At 38.1% G+C, this 20,812-nt stretch overlaps 1 protein-coding gene across 1 annotated transcript in view; it reads right to left on the bottom strand.

The window, feature by feature from the left end:
* The window catches only part of LOC122814124 (cholesterol transporter ABCA5-like), a 951,316-nt gene extending 947,036 nt beyond the window's left edge, over positions 1 to 4,280 (bottom strand). Inside the window, exon 1 of the mRNA XM_044086739.1 lies at positions 4,130 to 4,280. Within this exon, the coding sequence (XP_043942674.1) occupies positions 4,130 to 4,148 (19 nt within the window). The 5' untranslated portion in view covers positions 4,149 to 4,280. The remainder of the gene's footprint in view (positions 1 to 4,129) is intronic.
* Between the last annotated feature and the right edge of the window lie 16,532 nt (positions 4,281 to 20,812).

Below are 20,812 nucleotides of genomic sequence, written 5' to 3'. Positions count from 1 at the left end.
CCAAAAAGTCTTTACAGCAGCAGAAGACTGGTTCCAACATATCTGTCTCCTCCTTAATCCCAAAAAAAAACCCCAAAACAAATTACTACTTTTTTCTCCAACCCTTAAATCTGCCCCTCTCTCCTTTTCTATTGTCTCTGACAATGGCACTATCATAACACCTGATTGTTCCACTGAACTACTAGGGTTTACAATAGATAATCAACTAAACTTTGATTCCCACATCAACCTAACCATCAAAGCTGATAATAAAAAGATAGGTGCCCTCTACAGACTTAAACCCTTTTTTTCAGCAACTACCAGGGTGTCTCTAGCCCAAACTCATCTCATCTCTACATTATTGTATGCCTCTCCATCTTTTATCAACCTATCAAAATCTAACATTCAGAAACTAGCCACATCCTACCATAGCATTGCCAGGTTTGCCACAGGCTCCCCATTTCGTACCCATTATTGTGTTAATCTCAAAAAACTTGGCTGGCTTGAACTTCAAAATCTTATTCTTCTACATCAATTAGTTATCACCCATAAAATTCTCTATCACCCTACTAATACACCCATACTTAACAACCTTGTTGCTCCTTACAGGAATCTTACTTCCCTTCGCTCAGCTAACAAACTGCTAGTAGCTACTCTCAAATCACACAATAAATCTGGTGACTCCTTGTTCACAAATGTTGTTGGCTCGTACTGGAATAAACTTCCCATTGAACTGACTACTTTAGTCTCATCACAACTTTTTAAGAAACAATTAAAGAACTATTTCAAATCTCACTGGCTTTGCCCTTGCTCAAATCCTGACTGACCCCAGCATCAACTTCCATTATAGTTCCCTCCTTTGCCTGTTGCTATACATCCATCTTTTCTACTTGTCTCTCTCATTAATACTACTCCTCCTCTGCAGCTCTCCTGGCATCCACATGGATATTAATATTCCTATGATGTCACTTTCCCATTTACACTAGATATATTACTGCAACCTGTTATCTCACCTTCTATTTAAACCTTGTATTTTGATTCCTACTGTGCAAGTCTGGGTCTTAAAACTATTTTCTCTGGCACAAAATGTTTATTATATCTGTTAACATTGTAAATATTGTATAGACTCTAGTGTCTGTTTATTTTTTTCATTACAATTCCTGCTACTGTAAAGAGTATGGGATTAGGGATCCTCGTTGTATTTTTTTCTGTTAAATTGCTACTGTTGTGTTAAATTGCTGGAATAGTTCTGTAGTTACTTACATTTTAGTCTCTTAATGTGCTGTTTTATTTACTAGTATATAGTGGAGCTTTTCACCTTGGGCCTCTGCTGAAAATGGACATGTATCCAGCCAGACTAGCCCGGTCAACAAATGTAAAATAAAAAAATAAAATAAATAAAAGTCTTACTCAGGTTCTGGACTTTTCCTGTCATTGAAAGAATGGTCAACAAGTCAGTCCAAATGAAATTTATATTTTAGCCTTGATCTGATACCCAGTTATTTGCTGTAGTTTTGGGAAGATATGGCCCTTGTTTACATTTTTGGTGTAGACTTTCTTGTGGAATGATGAAAGAAATAATTTACATTTTGCTTATCTACTGTGGGAATGAGTGGTAAAGGGTGGAAATGTTTTTTTTTCAAGTTTGGTAGGTCAGATTAAAACAATTTGGTACTCAGTTTAGAGACATAAATAATAAGTAATTCTGTTTATGTAGATGTAGTCTGACAGATGTACCATTTAGTATATGTCATTAATTATAAGGCTGCAGGATAAATGCAGCTCCTCCTCCAGGTGAACATATAGTGCATCTACCCTATGATCACTCAGAATTATAAAAATGTTCAATCATAGCTGATTAAAAACAAAACACACAAGAACTACAGCCAACACAATTTTATGACAAAAATTATTGCTGGAGAGTGGGCAAGGCATCCTGCACCCCAACCCCCTATGTACAGGAAGACGCCCACTCTACACTACTCAACATATATTTATATTTTAATTATGTAGGTGCACAGCAGTAGGAAAAGGAGAATCTCCTCCAATCAGTGCTCAGTGGTCTTTCACAAAGTGTCCCCCAGTGTCTAGATGTCAAAGATGCAACCTACATTAGCAGGTTTGAGAAGTTAAAAACTGAAAATCTGTTTTTCAATGACATGTAGGGAAGCTTGTTGTATTCCCTGTAGGTAAGGTGAAAGGTAAAACTGCAGGATTTCTAGTAATGCTAAGATATGTGAATTAGGTCTACCTGAGTTCTGTGAAACTGACCTTGGCAAATCCCATCCTTTAATTACAGCATTATAGAAAATGGCAACTACTGATAGCAGCAGTGTATGAAAATGTTATAAAACTGCAATGTAAATTTCTTGAAGAAACATTTCAAGCATGCTTGCAAGGTGGCACCCCCCCCCCCCCATGCAATCCCAGATTGGCACCTATATGCTCTCCACTGCATTCTTACTACTCCTTGATTAAATGTTTACTTTATTTGCCATTATGTAATGGTTTCTTAAATTATAACTGAACAGAGGCTTATATTATGTAGCAAAAGCATTGTCAGTGATGCAATAGGTAGCACACTTGCCTTTGGTATATAAGGCTGTGGGTTCTGTTCCCACACAACGTAGATGGAATGCTTACACTGCTCTTCAGCCTAAGGGGGTAGCTATACTCCTGAGTGTGTCAGCCTTCAGATGAGACATTAAACTGAGATCCCATTTGCTTGAGTTGGTAGTAGTTTTGGTGGATATAAAAGATCCCAAAGCACCCATTAAAAAGAGTAGGGTAACTTTCCCAATGCCCTGGCCAAATTTCTTCACATAGTACAACTACTACCTTGGGTCTGCCATGAAAAGAGGCCACTAGCCTAGCAGAAGTAACTTGGTCAACTAAGGATAAATAAATCAAAAATAAAATTTTCCTTGTAAAAATGTAATGAATACAGAGGACTGGAGTTTTCCAAAGACTAAAATGAAGAGCAAGCATATCTAATCCTTGGTAACCAGTAGTAGCTGAAAGACATAGCCACAATACAGAGGTGTAGCAAGGTCAGCCACTGTCCTCCCACATACAGTGAAGCTGTGGGCCAAAAAAATTTTTCTCACAGATGAGGGCCACCAAAAGGTATTTATATTATGCAAAGGACTATTACACATCTTTGCTAAATTATGCCAAATACCTTTCATAAACTATAGCAAAGAGCTGTACTAACTCCTTGCTGCAGTTCTTAAAATAAACAATGACTGACTGACTAACTGACACTTAAACGGCCATGATTGACTGACTGATAGGCTATTTTTCGTTACATTATTGAATCATAAATATTAAAATACTTCCCAATTTAGTGTTTTTAGTGCTGGTTTTCAAGACACAATCTATCATTGCAAAATTTGAAAGATGATAGAAAATATTTCTCAAAACTTAAAACAATAAATTTCTATACTTTTCTAAACATGGCTTATTCTCACCATAGTTTTTAAAACATTGTCTCTGCTTCTTGAGAGAAGAAATCTTATATACAAGTTCCTACAAAGGCCCAAGTTACATTGGGACAATAATAATAAAGCAATAGGAACAAAGCTGAAAAGGGAGTACACTTCAAACTAGGACACGTCCACATGTAAAACATTTAATATCAATCCAACATAAGGTCAGCCCACAGTTTTTATTTAACAAGATTTTGCTCGGTATTCTTTGAGTGATTTTCAACACATCACTTCGATACAAATGATGTCAGACTCAAAAGTTACAAGCAATACATTCTTACTCATCTCACATCTGGTAATGGATTACAAATAACAGCAGAGAGTAGTTGGATACAGGAAAGGATGTGTAGAAAACAAAAATGCTAAATAGGCAGCAGTTAGAGTGGAATTCCTTCCTTCTTTTCCTCTGATACTGTAATGAACTGTTCTGGTTGCCAAGATGATTTTTTGGCTGAAACATAAAAATGTCTCATACTGATTTTCTTTTGTCTAGCAGTTACAGTATGCCATTTAACACAATGATGCTTTATTTCATTTTAGGAGATTTTGCACCAAGTTTAACAAAATGATGAAGTGACAATATGAAAACTCCAAGCCTCTAAGGCAGTTGGTTAAGGTGGTAAATAAATGCATGCACTGTTCAGTTAAAAAAAAGAGCATACCAGTTCTGATTTCTTCCATGGTCTGTTGATCAAACTTCGTAATTCTCTAGGGCATATAGCTGTAGATCTAGTGAAAAAAGTTACAGATGAGAAGTTATAAGGCATTATTAACTTACATGTAATATCATTAGACAAAAAATTGCTATACTATGTTACATATCAGATATGAAGGATACGAATACTGATATGAATCCCACAAACCTGAGAAATTTGTAATCAGTTAGGCATCAGTGTTGTTAATGATATCACCAGGGATATGAGTCTTGTTTTTCTTCTTCTGTTTTTTTAACATCTTTATTGAATTATCACTTGTGACATAGGCAGATTTGTATGTATACAAACGTAATCAAATTGTGTTAAATTAACATTAGTAAATATTATACTTCACATATATTGCTACATATCATATAAGCTAAGCAACATCACATACATTATTCAATTCCTACCCCTTTTTTTAAACAAGAAAATCTTTATCAAACCCTCACTTACTACATAAGTATGATCTTCTTTATACGTTTCTACTGGTTTCTTAATAAAATCCATTATTAACATCTTCTCACTTTATACATTTACTTCTTTCATATGCATTATGCCTTTTGGACTTGAAATTGTAAATGCGTTTGCATATTATGCGTATATGATCTCCAGATTCAAATACAGTATACTCTCAGTTAACCGGCACCCATGGGGATTGGTAGATGCTGGATAACTGTAGTTTCTGGTTACTTGAGAGTTGCTATTAAAATAAGCCTCACTAATACTGTACCCTATACTATTTTTTTGGTTTGACTTGTTCTCATGTTGGGGAGACAGGGAATTTATTCCTATCTTCCTTTTTTTAAACTCTAAAACTCTAAAAACGTAAGGTATGTTTCTGTGGGGGGAAAACAGAAAGTGCAACACATGAAAATTGTACTGTATTTCTTTGATATTTGTTTTGCCGGTTGCTTGAGTTCTGGTTAACTAAGAGTTTACTCTAGTTTTTATGTCATGATGCAGTAATAACTGCATTATGGTAAGTGATGAGGAGAGTAAGATATAAATTAAATTGTTTAAATTATGAACTAATACTTGGAAGGGGCCCCTTTAAAATTATGAAATATTCACAACTTCTCTCTAAAGATAGAAGTAAATGTCTTACAATTTCAGAAAGACAATGACATGTTAAAGTCATATAACTAAACTAAACAAAAAGTACATAATGAAAGATGAAATAAAACAATATGGTAGTGTTTAACCCTGCATGAAGATGAGCACATTCTCTGTGTGTCACGTATGCTCTATTATTGCTACAATAAGCAGACTTACAGTTCTGTTGTCTGTCAGCTAGTCAGTTCTACGCTGGTACCAAGCACACAAAATGTGGTTATGTTCTGTTCAGTTGATGACAAAACTCCCATATGCTGATTTTACAGACAGTCAAAGAGACAGAGAAAGAGACCATGAACAGCAGATGACAGGCGTATACCTCAGGCATGTAAATAGTCATACGTATATATGTAGAGACATAAATCTGAGCAACATTATAGACATCATTAAGACCATTTATTTTATTTTATTCAGTCATTTTACATAGGTCAATGAAGTTTCCCATGCCAGTTTCCATATTTATTCTCAACTGCTTAAATCATGCCTTAATTTTTGTAACTACTGCTAGCTGTAGCAGCTGACAGGCTGAAATTGCTATGGGATAAATACAATCTGTCATCCTCGCCTACAGCAAGAGTACAATCCCAGGAAAAGTACATTTCTTGGGTGCACTGCTCACCCCTCAACAATTTGAAGTAATGCAGCAAGCACATCTGAACCCTACTAAAATGCCAGGGGCTTACTTTACTTCAATATGTATACAACTGTAGCTATGTGTAATTCCAAGCCTTGTTAGTGTGAGTCCAAGAATAGTGAGAATGAACGAGTGAAAATAACATATATACTAAACCAAGATTTCTGTTTCTCGGAATGTTCTCTTTTCTCCAACGTATAGCAATTTCAGAGTTGGTATTTAAATATTAGTAGTGAGATGAGTTGCATGGGGAAACAACTTTAAAGGGGAATAATAAAGCTCATATTTACTTTTCTCTTGTATTTTCATGATTTGCTTGTTTTTTCATAATTCCAGGCATTGCAATTTCAAGTTTCAGAATTATAGTAGGGAGCCTCCCAGCAACATGAATCACTACAGCAAGAACAAATGAGTTCTGCTAAAGTGACAAGGATTTGATTTTCTAATACACAGACACACACACACACACACACACACACACACACACACACACACACACACACACACACACCTCTCTCTCTCATATATATATGTGTGTGTGTGTGTGTGTGTGTGTGTGTGTGTGTGTGTGTGTGTGTGTGTGTGTGTGTGTGTGTATAAATATATATATATATATATATATATATATATATATATATAGAGAGAGAGAGAGAGAGAGAGAGAAACTAAGCACTTTGTTTTATTCAGCAAAGCAGACCTAGAAACAACTGTTGCACTTTAACCTGTGAGCTCTGATTTTAGAATCAACACAGACACACAGGTTCTCTGGTACCTCCTCACAGGCTACATTTATTTATCATCTCTTATAAGTTCAGGTGATCAGTACCACTTCAATCAAAAAGCTGTCTCACTCTGGTCTGCTTAGTCTGATCCTTGGCCTGGAACTCTTGTGGATTCTGAAATTTGCCCCAAACACAGCAGGGTATAAGTGTTCTCCTACCATCAGAAATTTCATGTGCACCACTAACATGTCCCTTAATGGCATTCAGACCTTTACCAGATCTATGCATCTAAAGTACATTACATGCAATTTCCATGTTTATTTCTCCAGGTAAACAAGTAAATTTATCTGACCATATATGATAAACTATCTTCCATATGTAAATATCTATATTTTGCCAGATTGTTGTTGTAACACAGATGAATTATCAGGTGGCTACATTGTAAAGTGCTTCTGTCTTACCATAATATATTACTGTAATTTGTGTCCACTCTGAGTCTTCCTCATACAATCAGCCTGTAAATGTTATAAATTAATTCAGTAAAGAAACAACTTGTGGAGTCTTTGTCCCACTAAGTAAAAGTTCTCTTTCAGGTAAAAATAAGAGCAGTTTGCTATGTATGCCACCATACATTTGCAGACCATTTGGCTGTGGGACTATTGAATGCAGATGTTGAATCATTACTATTTGCAATTTTTATCTGACTGGACTGTAGTAAGCAAATGTATCTGATTTACAAATTTATCAAAAACTGTCAGCAATCTAAGTCAAATAAACCATAGAAATAAGTATAATGTAGATGGCTGCCTTAACACTAATGAACATAATGAGGCTATATTTAAATAGTGGGCTTACTTATTTTTTTACCATTTACAATATATAAATTATATTGTCAGGTTATACAAAAGAAATTTCAGATATTGTTCCTATTTATTTATTTATTTTTCAGTTTATTGACCAGTATAACAAATTCAATATTTATTGTTAAAGTATTTATGTTATGACATTTATGTCTTTATCTGTCACACCTTCTGTTGTCATTATTTAAAACTAAGTCAACAATGTGCTCTGCTCCCTTACACTGTAGGTCGGGACTCTGTGTACACATGTAATTTTTTAGCACTTCACATATATCTACCTCTCACCTTAATTGTAGTTTGATTCTACACAGTGATAATTAATCAGTAATGTCCTAACTAAACATACCTTCAATGTCCATCTTATATGTGTATTCAATATGTTACGTGCTTAAATGGAAGGAGAGAGGCATTATTACAGAACCATTACTTACCTGACTTAAGTCATACTATTTGTATAAGATAGGGTAATGCAATTTTACTTATTCTAACAAATAAAGACAAATTAGTATGTTATGCTTTCGCCTGGTCTTATATTAATAAATAAGGACATTAGATAATTAGAAGTCACACTTGCTATACTTTAAAATTTTTCAATGGCTAAATAATCATTCCTATTTTCAGTTATTATTTGTATACCTCTGTATTCCTAGCAAATTAATACTGAACTGAATACCCCTTCCCAGGGGAACCACAAATTTCCAAGTCAGTACCTTTTGAAAGGCTACCAAAATTCCTGACTGAATTCTGCATAAGACTGTACCAAAAGTAATAGTTGTACCACAAATTTGCGTTCACCAAATTTGTGGATGACTGCAAACTGGGAGCTATTATTGATTCTTAAACTGATGTAGACATCCTGCAAAAAGGCCTCACAGACACCAACAACTGGTGCCAGAACCATGGTCTTAAGCTCAGTGCTAAAAAGTGCATTGTCATCCCCTTTGGGAAAAACACAGTGCCCATGCACTACCACATAGATGGTAGCCCTCTCAACTCCTAAAGTGTGATAAGAAATCTGGGAATACAGGTAGATAGCAACCTCTCCTTCGCCAACCATTTTGCCACAGTAGTCAGGAAGTTCTTCTATGTGTTACACCTCATTACAAAAGGCTTCTCATCCAGGAAGAAAGAAGTCATAATCCCCCTCTACTCATCCTTCATTAGACCCATTATAGTGTACAATGCCCAATTTGGCATGTACTTCACTAGACACCTACAACAACTGGACAGGCCACAAAAATTCCTCACAAAGAGGATCTTGGGACTCAAACACATGCCCTATACAGACAGACTTAAAAAACTCCAGCTGTACTCCGTCTCATATTGCCTACTTAGAGGTGATCTCTGCTTGGCATACAAAGCCATGTCTGACCCAGTGTTGCTGCTAGACATGCTTCATCTGAAAAAGGCTCGGTCCCTCCGCACCACTTGCTCCAAAGACCTCAATCTCATCACCACAATAAACAGAACTTGCTGGAGGGATAGGTTCCTAACCCAGAGACTTGCCATACTCTAGAATAAACTCCCCACTTATGTCAAGCAGAGCACTTCACTAGCCGTCTTCAAGAAAAAGCTTGACGAGTGGATGGGTAACAGGAAATTCACCCCGGGGGTCACTTGCTCGATAGGGGCACAAGGAACTAACGACTGGGAATATTCTTGGGCTAGGCTTGTGTTGGCTCCAGGGCCATTAGCCTAGTACTCACCTATGAACCTATGAACCTATGACTCCCAGTCAATGGAATTAAAAGGTGACACATTGGAAGACAGAAATGCAATTTCCACAGCAATTCTAGATGACATTTGTAAACTTGCTTATCAAAACCACATTTTCATTAAAGTAAATCTACCCTATATAGCTATAAGGTTTGCAATCCTAAATTATGTTTTTTTTCTTATAACTCTGCCCATGAGCAGTATTATTCACCATTCAGTGAAATTGTACTATAGGTCCTGTAATAATAAAAAAAGTGTTCCTGCATGGACTCCCTGATATAGTACTACCAACTTAATATGGCAAAAATGGGCTTACTATTAACTAATTAGCTCTGGAATTTCTGCAACTTGTTGATTTAGTCTTTTTATACATATATCATTTGATTAAATATGAGCACTTGTCTATACTGTGCAATATAATATGATCGTTATATAGCATGTGCTGGGCACAACATCTTTTATAGAGGCTTGATCACCTCTCCTACTTCATTGATTGCTTTGAACCTGCAAAGCAGGGCTAATTTTTAGCCTGGCCATTCATGTCTCTCCATACCTGGCCATTCATGTCTCTCCATGAGCATAACATTTGCATCTGTGTTCCAACAAACAGCAAATGCTCAGTGTTTTCATGCTGTTTTAGAAACTATAACCAACTATAGGCATGGAGAAGTCTTTGTGAACAAATATAGCTGAAGATGTTTTGGAGTTACCTTGGGTGTGTTTGCAAACTTGTATAAATTTATAAGAATGTTTTTGCCTACTGACACTGTTTAAAGAGCGTGGGAGACATACAAACTATATTAGATACAACATGGCCTTCAGTTACATCTACTGAAGTTACAATGCATGTTTTGGATGAAGCATGATAGTCTGTATGCATTTTTCATGGAATTGGCTCCCGAATAACTATCCCCTATTCATAGGCTACACTTAGAACAGAATATTGAAGCTTTAATACTAAAGTGTTATATATATCTCAAAGTAATTTCAAGCAATGGATGTACTAACAATGTCATTTCAGGAAATATTTTATTGTTACATTTTAATAAAAAAGTAGCTTTTTTATTAGACTTTTAAATAATATTACTTGAAGAGACCAGCCCGAAGTGTAATTAGCTATTCTTGCATCCAGTGCCATACCCTTATCTGGCTGCTCCATCAACATTAAATTGAGGAGCAAGAAGTTATTTTAAACTGTAGCAAACTGCTTGCTACATTTGCATTTTGTTATAGTAAACAGCTGATACAGTTTATGTCAAACAGAGAGTGCTGCAGTGCTTTAGTCTGAAGTTAAAATTCAAATTCAGTGCTGGCATTCTTTTCTGAATGCCAGTAATGCAAGACAGGAAGCACTACATCACTTCAGTCTCACCACAGATGGCACTGAAGGCTGATCAGGATTTGTTGAATGTGCCTGCCTAATACTTTGTGTCTAGAGCAGCTGTTCCCTTTACCTCTCCATAGCTATAGCTCTGAGACTCATCATTTCTCTAGCAACACAAACATGTTACTTTGCTACACAACGATATAAATTAGCTTCATTTGATCAAAAGCATATTCTGTGTACATAGCATTTGCACCAGGCTACACAATCACTTAATGGCTTCCATATTCTTGAATGTTGTCCTCAGTTTAATGGAATTTTGCCTATTTTGAAATAAATTAATATTTTCCAAAGTCCACTATTGTATGTTTCATAACTGATCAGCAGACACAAAATCAATTATATGAGTGCAGTAAGTCCTCTGTACTTTTTGTATGTCTTAATGGATAGACTTTTGGTGTAACCCCCTCCCCCATAACCTGAACAGTTACAAAAAGCAAAACCTGAAACTTCCAGATTCTCATGGATGTTTATGCCCTCTTCAATTTACTATATAATGAACACTTAGAAGCAACTGTTGTAAATAAACATGTGAGCTCAGATTCTGACAATGATCATAGCTGTGCAAGCGTTCTTATCATTCTGGACTGGTATGACTTATTTATGGAAAGTTAATTGGCACCAGTTCTATCCATAAGCTGCCTCAGTCTTGACATTTGCTGCAAGTATGGACACAGCATTCAACCTGCTAACCCTCTACATAAAAAAATTGAAAAAATTAATTTAATAAACTACTTTTTTTTTTGCAATTTTGATGTTTTTTCACTTGATGGCGACTGGCTTAGTTGGCACATAAGATTTTTGGGCTTAAGGCCTATTACTCCACGCTTGCCCATTTTCACCTGCCCTGAAAATGAAACCCTCTATGAAGATGAGCGGCGGAAAGAAAGAAAAGAAAAGTGGATAAAGTGATTTTTACTGGACAACTAAATATTTTCTCACTTTTAATTTTTTTTCCTGAATGATCTGCTGTATGCTGTTTGCCTTTTATAAGATTTAGATTTTGTTAAAGAGTATGCCACAAAGCATGCTACACAACTAGCAAGCTAATTATGCAAGCAAGCTCAACAAAGACAAAAGAGCTGGAGAAGTTGGCAGACAAAAGTTTGCCAATTCAAGTTTTTTTCACCGCCACCAAGTCCAGCAAACTGCCATTCAAGCAAGGCTGTTTTTATGCTTTCCTTCACTGACTTGCTGTCTTCAACTGGCACTTGCACTGTTGGGCGTTGTTGACTTTAAAGGGAAACAAAACAAGGAAAACAAAAGGAACAGGACAATCTCCTCCTCCTAGTTTTTTTGAAAAAAAAAGTGAGAGGAGAGTAGGAGTGATATACAGAAGGATAAGGATAACACTTTCAAAAATTTAAAAAATTTTTTCATTTTTTTTTCATTTTTTAAAGAAAGACTCATTTAGAGTCAGTTTTCTTTTATTTTAATTTTTTTTTTTTTTTTAATTAAAGCACATGTTGTTTTCCATATCCCAAGATGTGTATTTTATTTTTCCCCAATGATTTTTTCAAAATCTATCACTATCTGTTCTGTGTCCGCCCTTTGTCAAATGTTAGAACTCAATGTGGCCCACGAATCAAAAAGTTTGCCCACCCCTGCTCTACATACACCTCCCAACTTGCCTATAAACTTTTCCATTTAACTATCTCCCCATTTGCTTACAACATTGCATCCTTGTCCAGAAGAGTACATGTTCACCATGTTCAGGACATCCTCAAAGTGTTCTTTTTATTTCTTGACAATGTCCCCAGCTGAGATCAAAATGTATCTGCATTAGCTGCAAACAGCCTTGTTGATGTATTGTACTACCCACTCTTTCTGAGTCATCGAATGGTTTGCCAGAACTACTGCAAGCTCATCCAAACATCATTCTGTATGGCCTTTCCAACATCCTCTCACATCCAGGTCCTTACTACTGTGGCTATCTTAACCTATCCTAACTTATCCTAGACTCTCAGCATCTCTTGTTCAGACATAGAGACCGCCTTGGCAACACTGCAAATACTGTATTTCCTTTCCTTTTCATTAGCGTGACTGCTTCCCTCACAACTGGTGCATACTAACAGGTCCTGAAGTTACTTCTATGACAGGCACCTATCACTTCCTGGCCATAGCTCCCTGCCACAGCTTTGGATACTGAAGTCTTTCACACAGTCCATTCAAATGTCCCTGATCTCCCCTGGGGTAATGTTGCAGTTAAGCTCTACCCTGCATTAGCATCTGCCAGGCATTCCCATGACACTCTCACTATGCTTTCTGGTTTTACCACATATGTTCACCTGTTGTCCTGTTTGTTTGACCCAACTAGCCATCAAGTGGTGATGAAATGGTAGCCCAGAACCTCTCTTCATCCAAATGAACTGAAGTCTGATGATACGAGTACAAATACAATTGTTGACATTTGTCTCAATGTGATCTGGTACCCAGCATACTGACAAGCAGCGTTTTGTTTAATCATGCTGTTTACTATGGAGAGTCCTTGACTAGCACGGGAGCCCAGTAACTATTCACCACTCAGAGATCATCTAATTAAATCATTCCCACTCATGTCAAATAGCCTTAAGTAGCAGTTTCACCAAATACACTGCTTTTACCTATCATTTAACTAAAAGTCTCTGTGTACAAATCTTGTTAGCAATAATGTAGTTAATAATCTAAGATTTTTTTATCATTTCAGACTTAAAAACACAATGGTATGACTGCTAATTTAGACCTTTTTGCTAATAGATTTTTTCATTTCCTTTCCAATATTATCCCATCAAAACAGACTTTAATGCTTAGCCCCAGTTGTTATAAAATGAGTACTACGTAAAACTGTATCATAATATTGGCAATGATCCTAGTCATTCCACTTTTACCATCTATGAGCTATGCCTTTGACTTTACAGCATCAAATGCCTAAAAACAAATATGCTATGTGTTCATGTCTAAGTAAAACTCATTTAATACCATCACAATGACTGAATCAGTTTATTTTTCCCCATTAAGTGTTGCTATTTAAAATCAACAAAAGCACAACCAAGCTGTTTTCTATATAATATTTCTGTATCAAAAATAAGTTAATTTCTAGGCAGTATTTCTGAGTCAAAAATAAATTCTTTTACTATGCTCAGGTGACATAGACACTCACCCTGGACCTCAACCAGACCAGTCTATACGTTCACCTAAGAATCCAGCTCAGAGTGTCAAAGGCTTAAGCAGTGACTAATTAATCTTTCCCTTCAGTAGTTACTCCCCTCTCTACAGCCTGTGTCCTGTTATCCTCCAACAGCTGTCCTGCAAGTCTTGTTTTATAAGAAGGATAAAAAAGCTGTCTTGAACTGCCCTCAATCCAAATAGACCTGCCAAGGTTACTATCTCTAAAAGGTTACTATCTCTAAATGTTCTGTTTCTGGTCACAGTATATAGCACTGGGTCTAACTATATATTAGGCCACCCCAATACTGAAATATATAATAAAAACTATAATATATAGTTAAATCACAGTAACTATCCCTGAAGTATTATACTGCTATATTAGTATTATTTAATATATGCACAAAAAAAAAAAAAAGTGTTACCAACCCCTAAATTGAATAAAGATATTAAACAAAGTAAAATAAAAACAAAAAAAATAATACTTTATATCCTTATTATATCCTAACTATAAACAGCCAGCATATTTATATATATTTAAGATCCTTGTGATCCTGGCCCCCCTTCCCTAGAGATAGCTCAACCTCATATGCTAATAACCCTACCAAAACACTATCTATAAATAGGTCCCCCAACTCCCTCCTGGTCTGACATCTAAATAATAGATGCATAAATAATAAAGTGCATAACTTACATGTCCTCCTAGAAGTCCATTCCCCTGACATTCTGTGCCTAACTGAAACCTGGCTAAAATCATCAGCCTCGGATAATGAAGTTTTACCACTTGGGTATAATATACTTAGACTTGACCGCACTACTAGGAAGGGAGGGGGGTAGCTGTACTCTTCAAATCTACACCAAATGTCACTTTAGACCCCATACAACCACCACAGGTCAATAAAGCAGAAATACTTTCTACCAAATTCCAAATTAACAAAAACAAATTTATAAATATTTGTACATTCCCCTAGGGAATAATACCAATACCCTAGAAGACATCCTCTAATGATTAGCTAATACCTATCCACAAGAAACCAAAGTACTTGGGGATTTTAATATTGACTGGAACACCTGCTCCTCTCAATCTCCTATCACCCATGTAAACCTATATGGGTTTACACAGGTCATATATACCACCACCAGGATAGGTAAACTTAATCACAAAGTAAGTATACTAGACTGGATACTAGTCAATAGTCAGTCCCGAATGTATACATCAGGGACCATCCCTGATGACCTCAGTGATCACCTTCCCACCTTTATTTGCAAACACAAAACCAATAATTCCCATCAGCCCACCTATAGAACAGTAAGAAATAATAAGAGCTGTAATCCTAGCAAGTTTCAGGACAAACTCAAATCATGTAATTGGTCTGCCCTAAAATACTTGCCCCTTGATGAAGCCGTTGCTTACTTTAACAATAAATTCCTTACCATCCTAGACTCTCATGCTCCTGCTTGCTCTACTAGGACCAAAACAAAATCACACCATGGCTCTCTAAAGATACCAAACCAAAAATCATATTCAGAAATAAAGGCATGGGCTACATGGCATGCTACAAAAGCCCCTCTAGATCAAATTAAATTTTGGCAATTAAGCAATGAGACAGAAAGATCCATTTTACTAGATAAAAAAAAACTACTACTTCCATCTCCAGCAGGAAAATCAAAATAACCCTCAAAGGTGTTGGGCAGGTATAAATAAACTACTGCACCCAGGACAAACCACCACTCCACCTCCCTCAGCCTCTACTGATAAACTACCAGAGGATGTCTCTAACACCTTCAATAGTTTCTTCAGTGAGACTATCCAAGCTAGCCAATTACCTCTGAACTCCTCTAACATACAGGATGCCATTCCCAGTACCCAGGCCTCCTTTAGCTTCCAACCAGTCTCTACAAGTTTCATTCGTACCCTAATCAAAAAATTAAAACCTACTACCCTATCTGCTGATTTTCTCCCTGCTGAATATTTGCAAAATGCTGCAGATAACATAGCTTACCCCATATCCATTCTAATCAATCGTAGCATATCAGAAAGTACAGTCCCCTCTATCTGGAAAATATCTTGTGTCATGCCCCTCCATAAAGGTGGTAGCTCTACTGAATTGTCTAATTTTAGACCCATAGCTATCTTGTCACCTCTGGCTAAAATTATAGAAAAGTGCTTCCATAAACAGCTTCTGTACTATCTAATCCAAAACAACATACTGGTTAACTCTCAGCATGACTTCAGGCCACATAATAGTGCCACCACAGCCCTCCTCACCTTCTCCAATGCTATAAACTATAACAGGAATAATAACAAATTATCCTCAGCCCTTCTTTTGGATCTCTCAAAGGCTTTTGATATGGTTAATCACCATCTACTCATCCACACCCTGAAAACAATGTCTCTAGGCAATCACTCTCTCAAATTGTTTCAATTCTACCTGCATAATAGACAACAAGCTGTCTTATGGTAGAACAAATTATCTAACCTCCAGAGGTCTATTCTGGGACCTCTTCTGTTTTCCATTTTTATTACCAAACCTTCATACTGTCATCCCAAAAGCAAACTGCATTCAATATGCGGACGATTCCACTTCGATCTGCACTGCCACCTCCCAACCAGATTTGCAGACAATAACTCAGAGTACTTTTAATGTAGTTGAAAATTGGCTTTATGATCGGTGTCTGATTTTAAATTCCAACAAAACAAAGCTACTACTTTTCTCCCCCACCCAAAGGTCCCTGTTGTTATCTTTCTCCATTAAGTCTAATAATGGTACCATAATCTTCCCAGATGCCCATACAAAACTCTTAGGAGTTATTGTAGACAACACTCTTAAATTCTATGTGCATGTCAACAAAACTATCAAAACCATTAATAAAAAACTTGGCTCACTATATAGTATAAAGCCATTCCTAACCCCACCTGCTAGAACTGCCATTGCCTGCTCCCATCTACTCTCTACCCTTTTGTATGCCTCCCATTTACTTACCAATTTAAACAAAACTGAACATAACAAACTCTCTAGCTGCTATAATCACATAGCTAGATTTGCCACTGTCCTGCCTATAGAACACATCACTGTAAAAACCTAAATAATCTTGGATGGCTAGAACTACCTAGGCTGATTCAGTATAACCAACTTATAGTGGCTCATAAAGTATTTAACCAACCTGAAAATACACCTGCAGTAAAAAACATTATCTATCCTCACTCCAACCTCAGACCACTTCGCTCATCTCATAGGCTGGTAGTACAAACTATCAAATCCAACAACTCAGCCAGTGACTCCCTGTTCGCCAACTTCATTGGCAAAACTTGGAACTCGCTGCCTGCTGACATTACCCCAGAAACTACCCTATCTCAATTCAAGAAAAGTCTCAAGCAGTATTTCAAGTCTCAATGGTTATGTCCTTGCTCCAAGCCTCACTAAATATTTAGTTTTACTTGCGTACCAATACTATTTTTAACTGGAGCTCATTTGTATTTTAATTGTTAAGCTATATTATAAGTTTGTGAGATTGCTTAACTTATACTCCTCAAAAGAGTCTGTAAATTGTGTTTAATTTGTACTAAGTTTGCTTGTGTAACTAACTTGGAGCTTTTCTCCCTGGGCCGCCACCGAAAATGGACATGTATCCATTCGGACTACCCAGGTCAACAAATGTAAAATAAAAAATAAATAAAAATAAATTCAAGCCTGTTTACAAAACTCACATGGCTGGATTCATGAAGCCCTACATGGAGTGCAGGAATAGTGCAGAAGCTGCTGCATGCAATATGGCCACCGAGCAATCCAGGATCAAGCCCCCAGGATGTGCATGAGTGCTCCTACACTATTCTGGCTTGGACACTACTTCTATATGCTAATTACCTCATTTGCAGGTGAAAACCATGCAAATGAGGTGAATTAGTCATCCAGGAAGCAGGCAGTTGTCCATGCCTGAACAGTGTACAAAGCAGAAATGTATTCAGCTAGTAGCTGAATACATTTCTGCAAATTAAAAAAACAGAGGCATGACAGCTCGAAAGAAAGCATGTATTATAGTTAGTAGGCATGCCAATGGCCAATGATATGTCCATAGGCATGAAAAATAACTTACGTTTTATAAAATAAAACTTTTTTTTTGGTCGATCTCATCTGTTTAAGCATAGGGCAGCAGCATGCAAATGGGATTGTGCCGAAAATTTAAAAAATGTGAAAAAGCAATTTTCAGGGAAATCTGCATTTTCCCATTATAGTTAATGGCATGTAGAATGAAAACAATACCAGGGTACAGTGGTTGCTAAGGGGAAATGCTCAGTGTGAGTGCAGTAACTATGGAATAAGGCAGTGGGGTATGCAAATGAGGGGAATATTACTGAATCACAAATTTCTTTTAAGTTCCAGACTGCACCTAACCATGTAGGTGCTCTAATACTGCCGTATAAGCAGGAGAAGTAAATGACATCAAAAGGGGGTGTGTCATGCTTGATGTAAACACATTGGAGCTCTGCTGCCCGGGTTTGCATGTAGCTAAGCATAGCTAAGCAAGGGGGTGTCCTACTTAGCTTAGCTGTGCTTAGCTGAGCGTGTTCACGCCCAGAGCAGGCCATTTCCTTTTCAGCAGTGTTTACACTCGCTGAACGGGTTTGCACGGTGTGCACTAAGACTTATATCAGAAAAAAAAAACACAGGAAATGGCAGCACTGTGTATATGTAAGCAACAGGGTGTGTCTGAGGCTGTATAGCCTTGTTTACCTTGCCTAAATGGGTGTGTGGCGTGCACAGAGATTTAAACCACAAAAATAAAAGAAATACAGGAAATGACAAGTGGACCAAGAAAAAAAAAGGAAATAGAAGAAAAGAGGCACTCAAATGCAAGTAATAGAGCTGGCAGGTGGAATGTATCATACTCAGCCAATCACACAGGCAGCATCTGCAACACATCACTATAAACTATGCAAACACCTTTTAGTCTGTTTTTTCCCACAAACTCTATACCACCGGTGTACACAGATGGGGAAATTTTACCTGACAAAACTAATAAAATGTTAGGGGCTGCTGTTGCTCTCATACATCAGTATGTGCAGGAGGCTCAGGGTGGTGAAGAGGACAATGCTGACAACTGGCCCAGACTTATGAGGAGGAGGAGAAGAGTGTTCAGGCCCAGGGTAACCAACCAGGGGCTACATGATCTGGAGATAGTAGAGCGCTACAGGTAGACAGGACATACTGCAGCAAACTGTGGAGCTGTGCCAACCTTGCCTCACATCCAGAACAAGCAGAGGGCATCCCATCCCAGTGGATACCAAGGTGTGTGTAGCTCTAGGAATACTAGCTACAGGTACTTTCCTAAGAGCTACTGGGGATATAATGGGGGTCTCACAGGCATCTGCATCCAGGATATTCCACCAGTTCCTGGATGCCATGCGAACACATGCCGTGGAGCACATTAAATTCCCCAGCACCCGTGAGGAGCTAACTGGCAATATGCATCTCTTCCACCATGTAGCAGACTACCCGGAGGTACTGGGTGCCATAGACTGCATGCACATCCACATCAAAGAACCACCTGGTGACTGGGATAGGGTCTACATAAACCGCAAGGGGTTCCACTCCATCAACTGCCAGGTCATGTGTGATGCCCAGGGCATTATCATGAATGTGTGTGATGGCTGCCCTGGAAGCTATCATGACTCCCACATCTGGCATTCTTCACAGCTGTATCAGTGGTTTGCCAGGGGTGGCATCCCATATGGACATTTAGTGCGGAATGCTGGCTATGCACTGGAGCTGTGGATGATGACACTTATCAGAAATGCACACACACACACACACACACACACACACACACACACACACACACACACACACACACACACACACACGAGCACCATAATAAGGCACACGCACAAAACAGGATAATTATAGATCATGTGTTTGGGATGCTCAAGTCACAGTTTTGCTGCCTTGACATATCCGGTGAAGCCTTGCAGTACTCTCCAGCCACATGTGTACACATGGTCATAGTATGGGCCATGCCACACAATATGATCCTGTGGAAGCAGCTGCAACAGGAACAAAATGGGGAAGGGCCACACAGCCCCCCCACCATTGCCAAGGCCTCCATAAGCACAGAGTGACTTGGAGGAGGAACATCCTGAGCCTGCCCCTGTAAGCAGACAGAGCATGCCCAGTATGCCCTGCCCTTGGCAAAGAGGCAATGTATAGCACATACACGGACACTGTAGTGCCCCAGGGACTGATCTCTCTCTCTCTCTAACTCGCACATACAGTAAAATGGATGCCAAACATCACACCACCTATACCTGACCATGTATAGGCAGTGTATTGTGTGCATCTGACATAGTCATCCCTCACGCACCACCCTTACAACAGCTGCAGGCACAAGGAAGACCAGTCTCTGTAGCAAATTAAAATAATGGGGTGGAATTTTCTGATAGCATTTCCATGGTATTGATCAAGCATGTAAGGGAATGGTTTGGCTAACTGGGATAGCAGCAGACAACTGACAGCTGTGTGGGACAGCAGGATGTGTATCCCCAGTACTGCCTTACCCACACCATGTAGTACCACCCTAGTCGACAAATACCACTGCAGTATATGTAGTCAGCCAAATAACTGGGGGGGGGTCATAGGTCACATGCATGGATATACCCACCACCATCCCCACACAGCAGATCGGCTGTAAACAACCATACAGAAATGCCTGGCAAAGACCCCCACATGGTGACAACCATGAAATACTCACCCGCAGACTTTTACACAGTGATATCACAGCAGGTCTGGCAGTGGCAGTATAGCTTTGAAATGTAAGAAGTCTGAAACTACAAATGTCTATGCCAGAATAATCTGACCTGTGGTTGATAGTGTTATGCCTGTAGTCTGAAAGATAGGGAACACCACCATGCTACATGGGACCAAAATGTTAAGCACATATCAGCACAGTCTGCGCAGATGTGTAACGTGTACAGTGATGTCACCCCCTATAGCCCCATAGAAATGCAGTAACGTGTTCCTAGACTTAAGCAGCATCTAGTTGTCACCCAGACTGATGGCGCAATAGAAACAGAAAGCA

The sequence above is a fragment of the Protopterus annectens genome, chromosome 10.part0 (genome assembly GCF_019279795.1).
Source record: "Protopterus annectens isolate FY-2018-M chromosome 10.part0, PAN1.0, whole genome shotgun sequence".
NCBI lineage: Eukaryota > Metazoa > Chordata > Ceratodontiformes > Protopteridae > Protopterus > Protopterus annectens.
The sequence above is the reverse complement of the archived record's forward strand: the minus strand, read 5'-3'. Positions and strand labels throughout refer to the sequence as shown.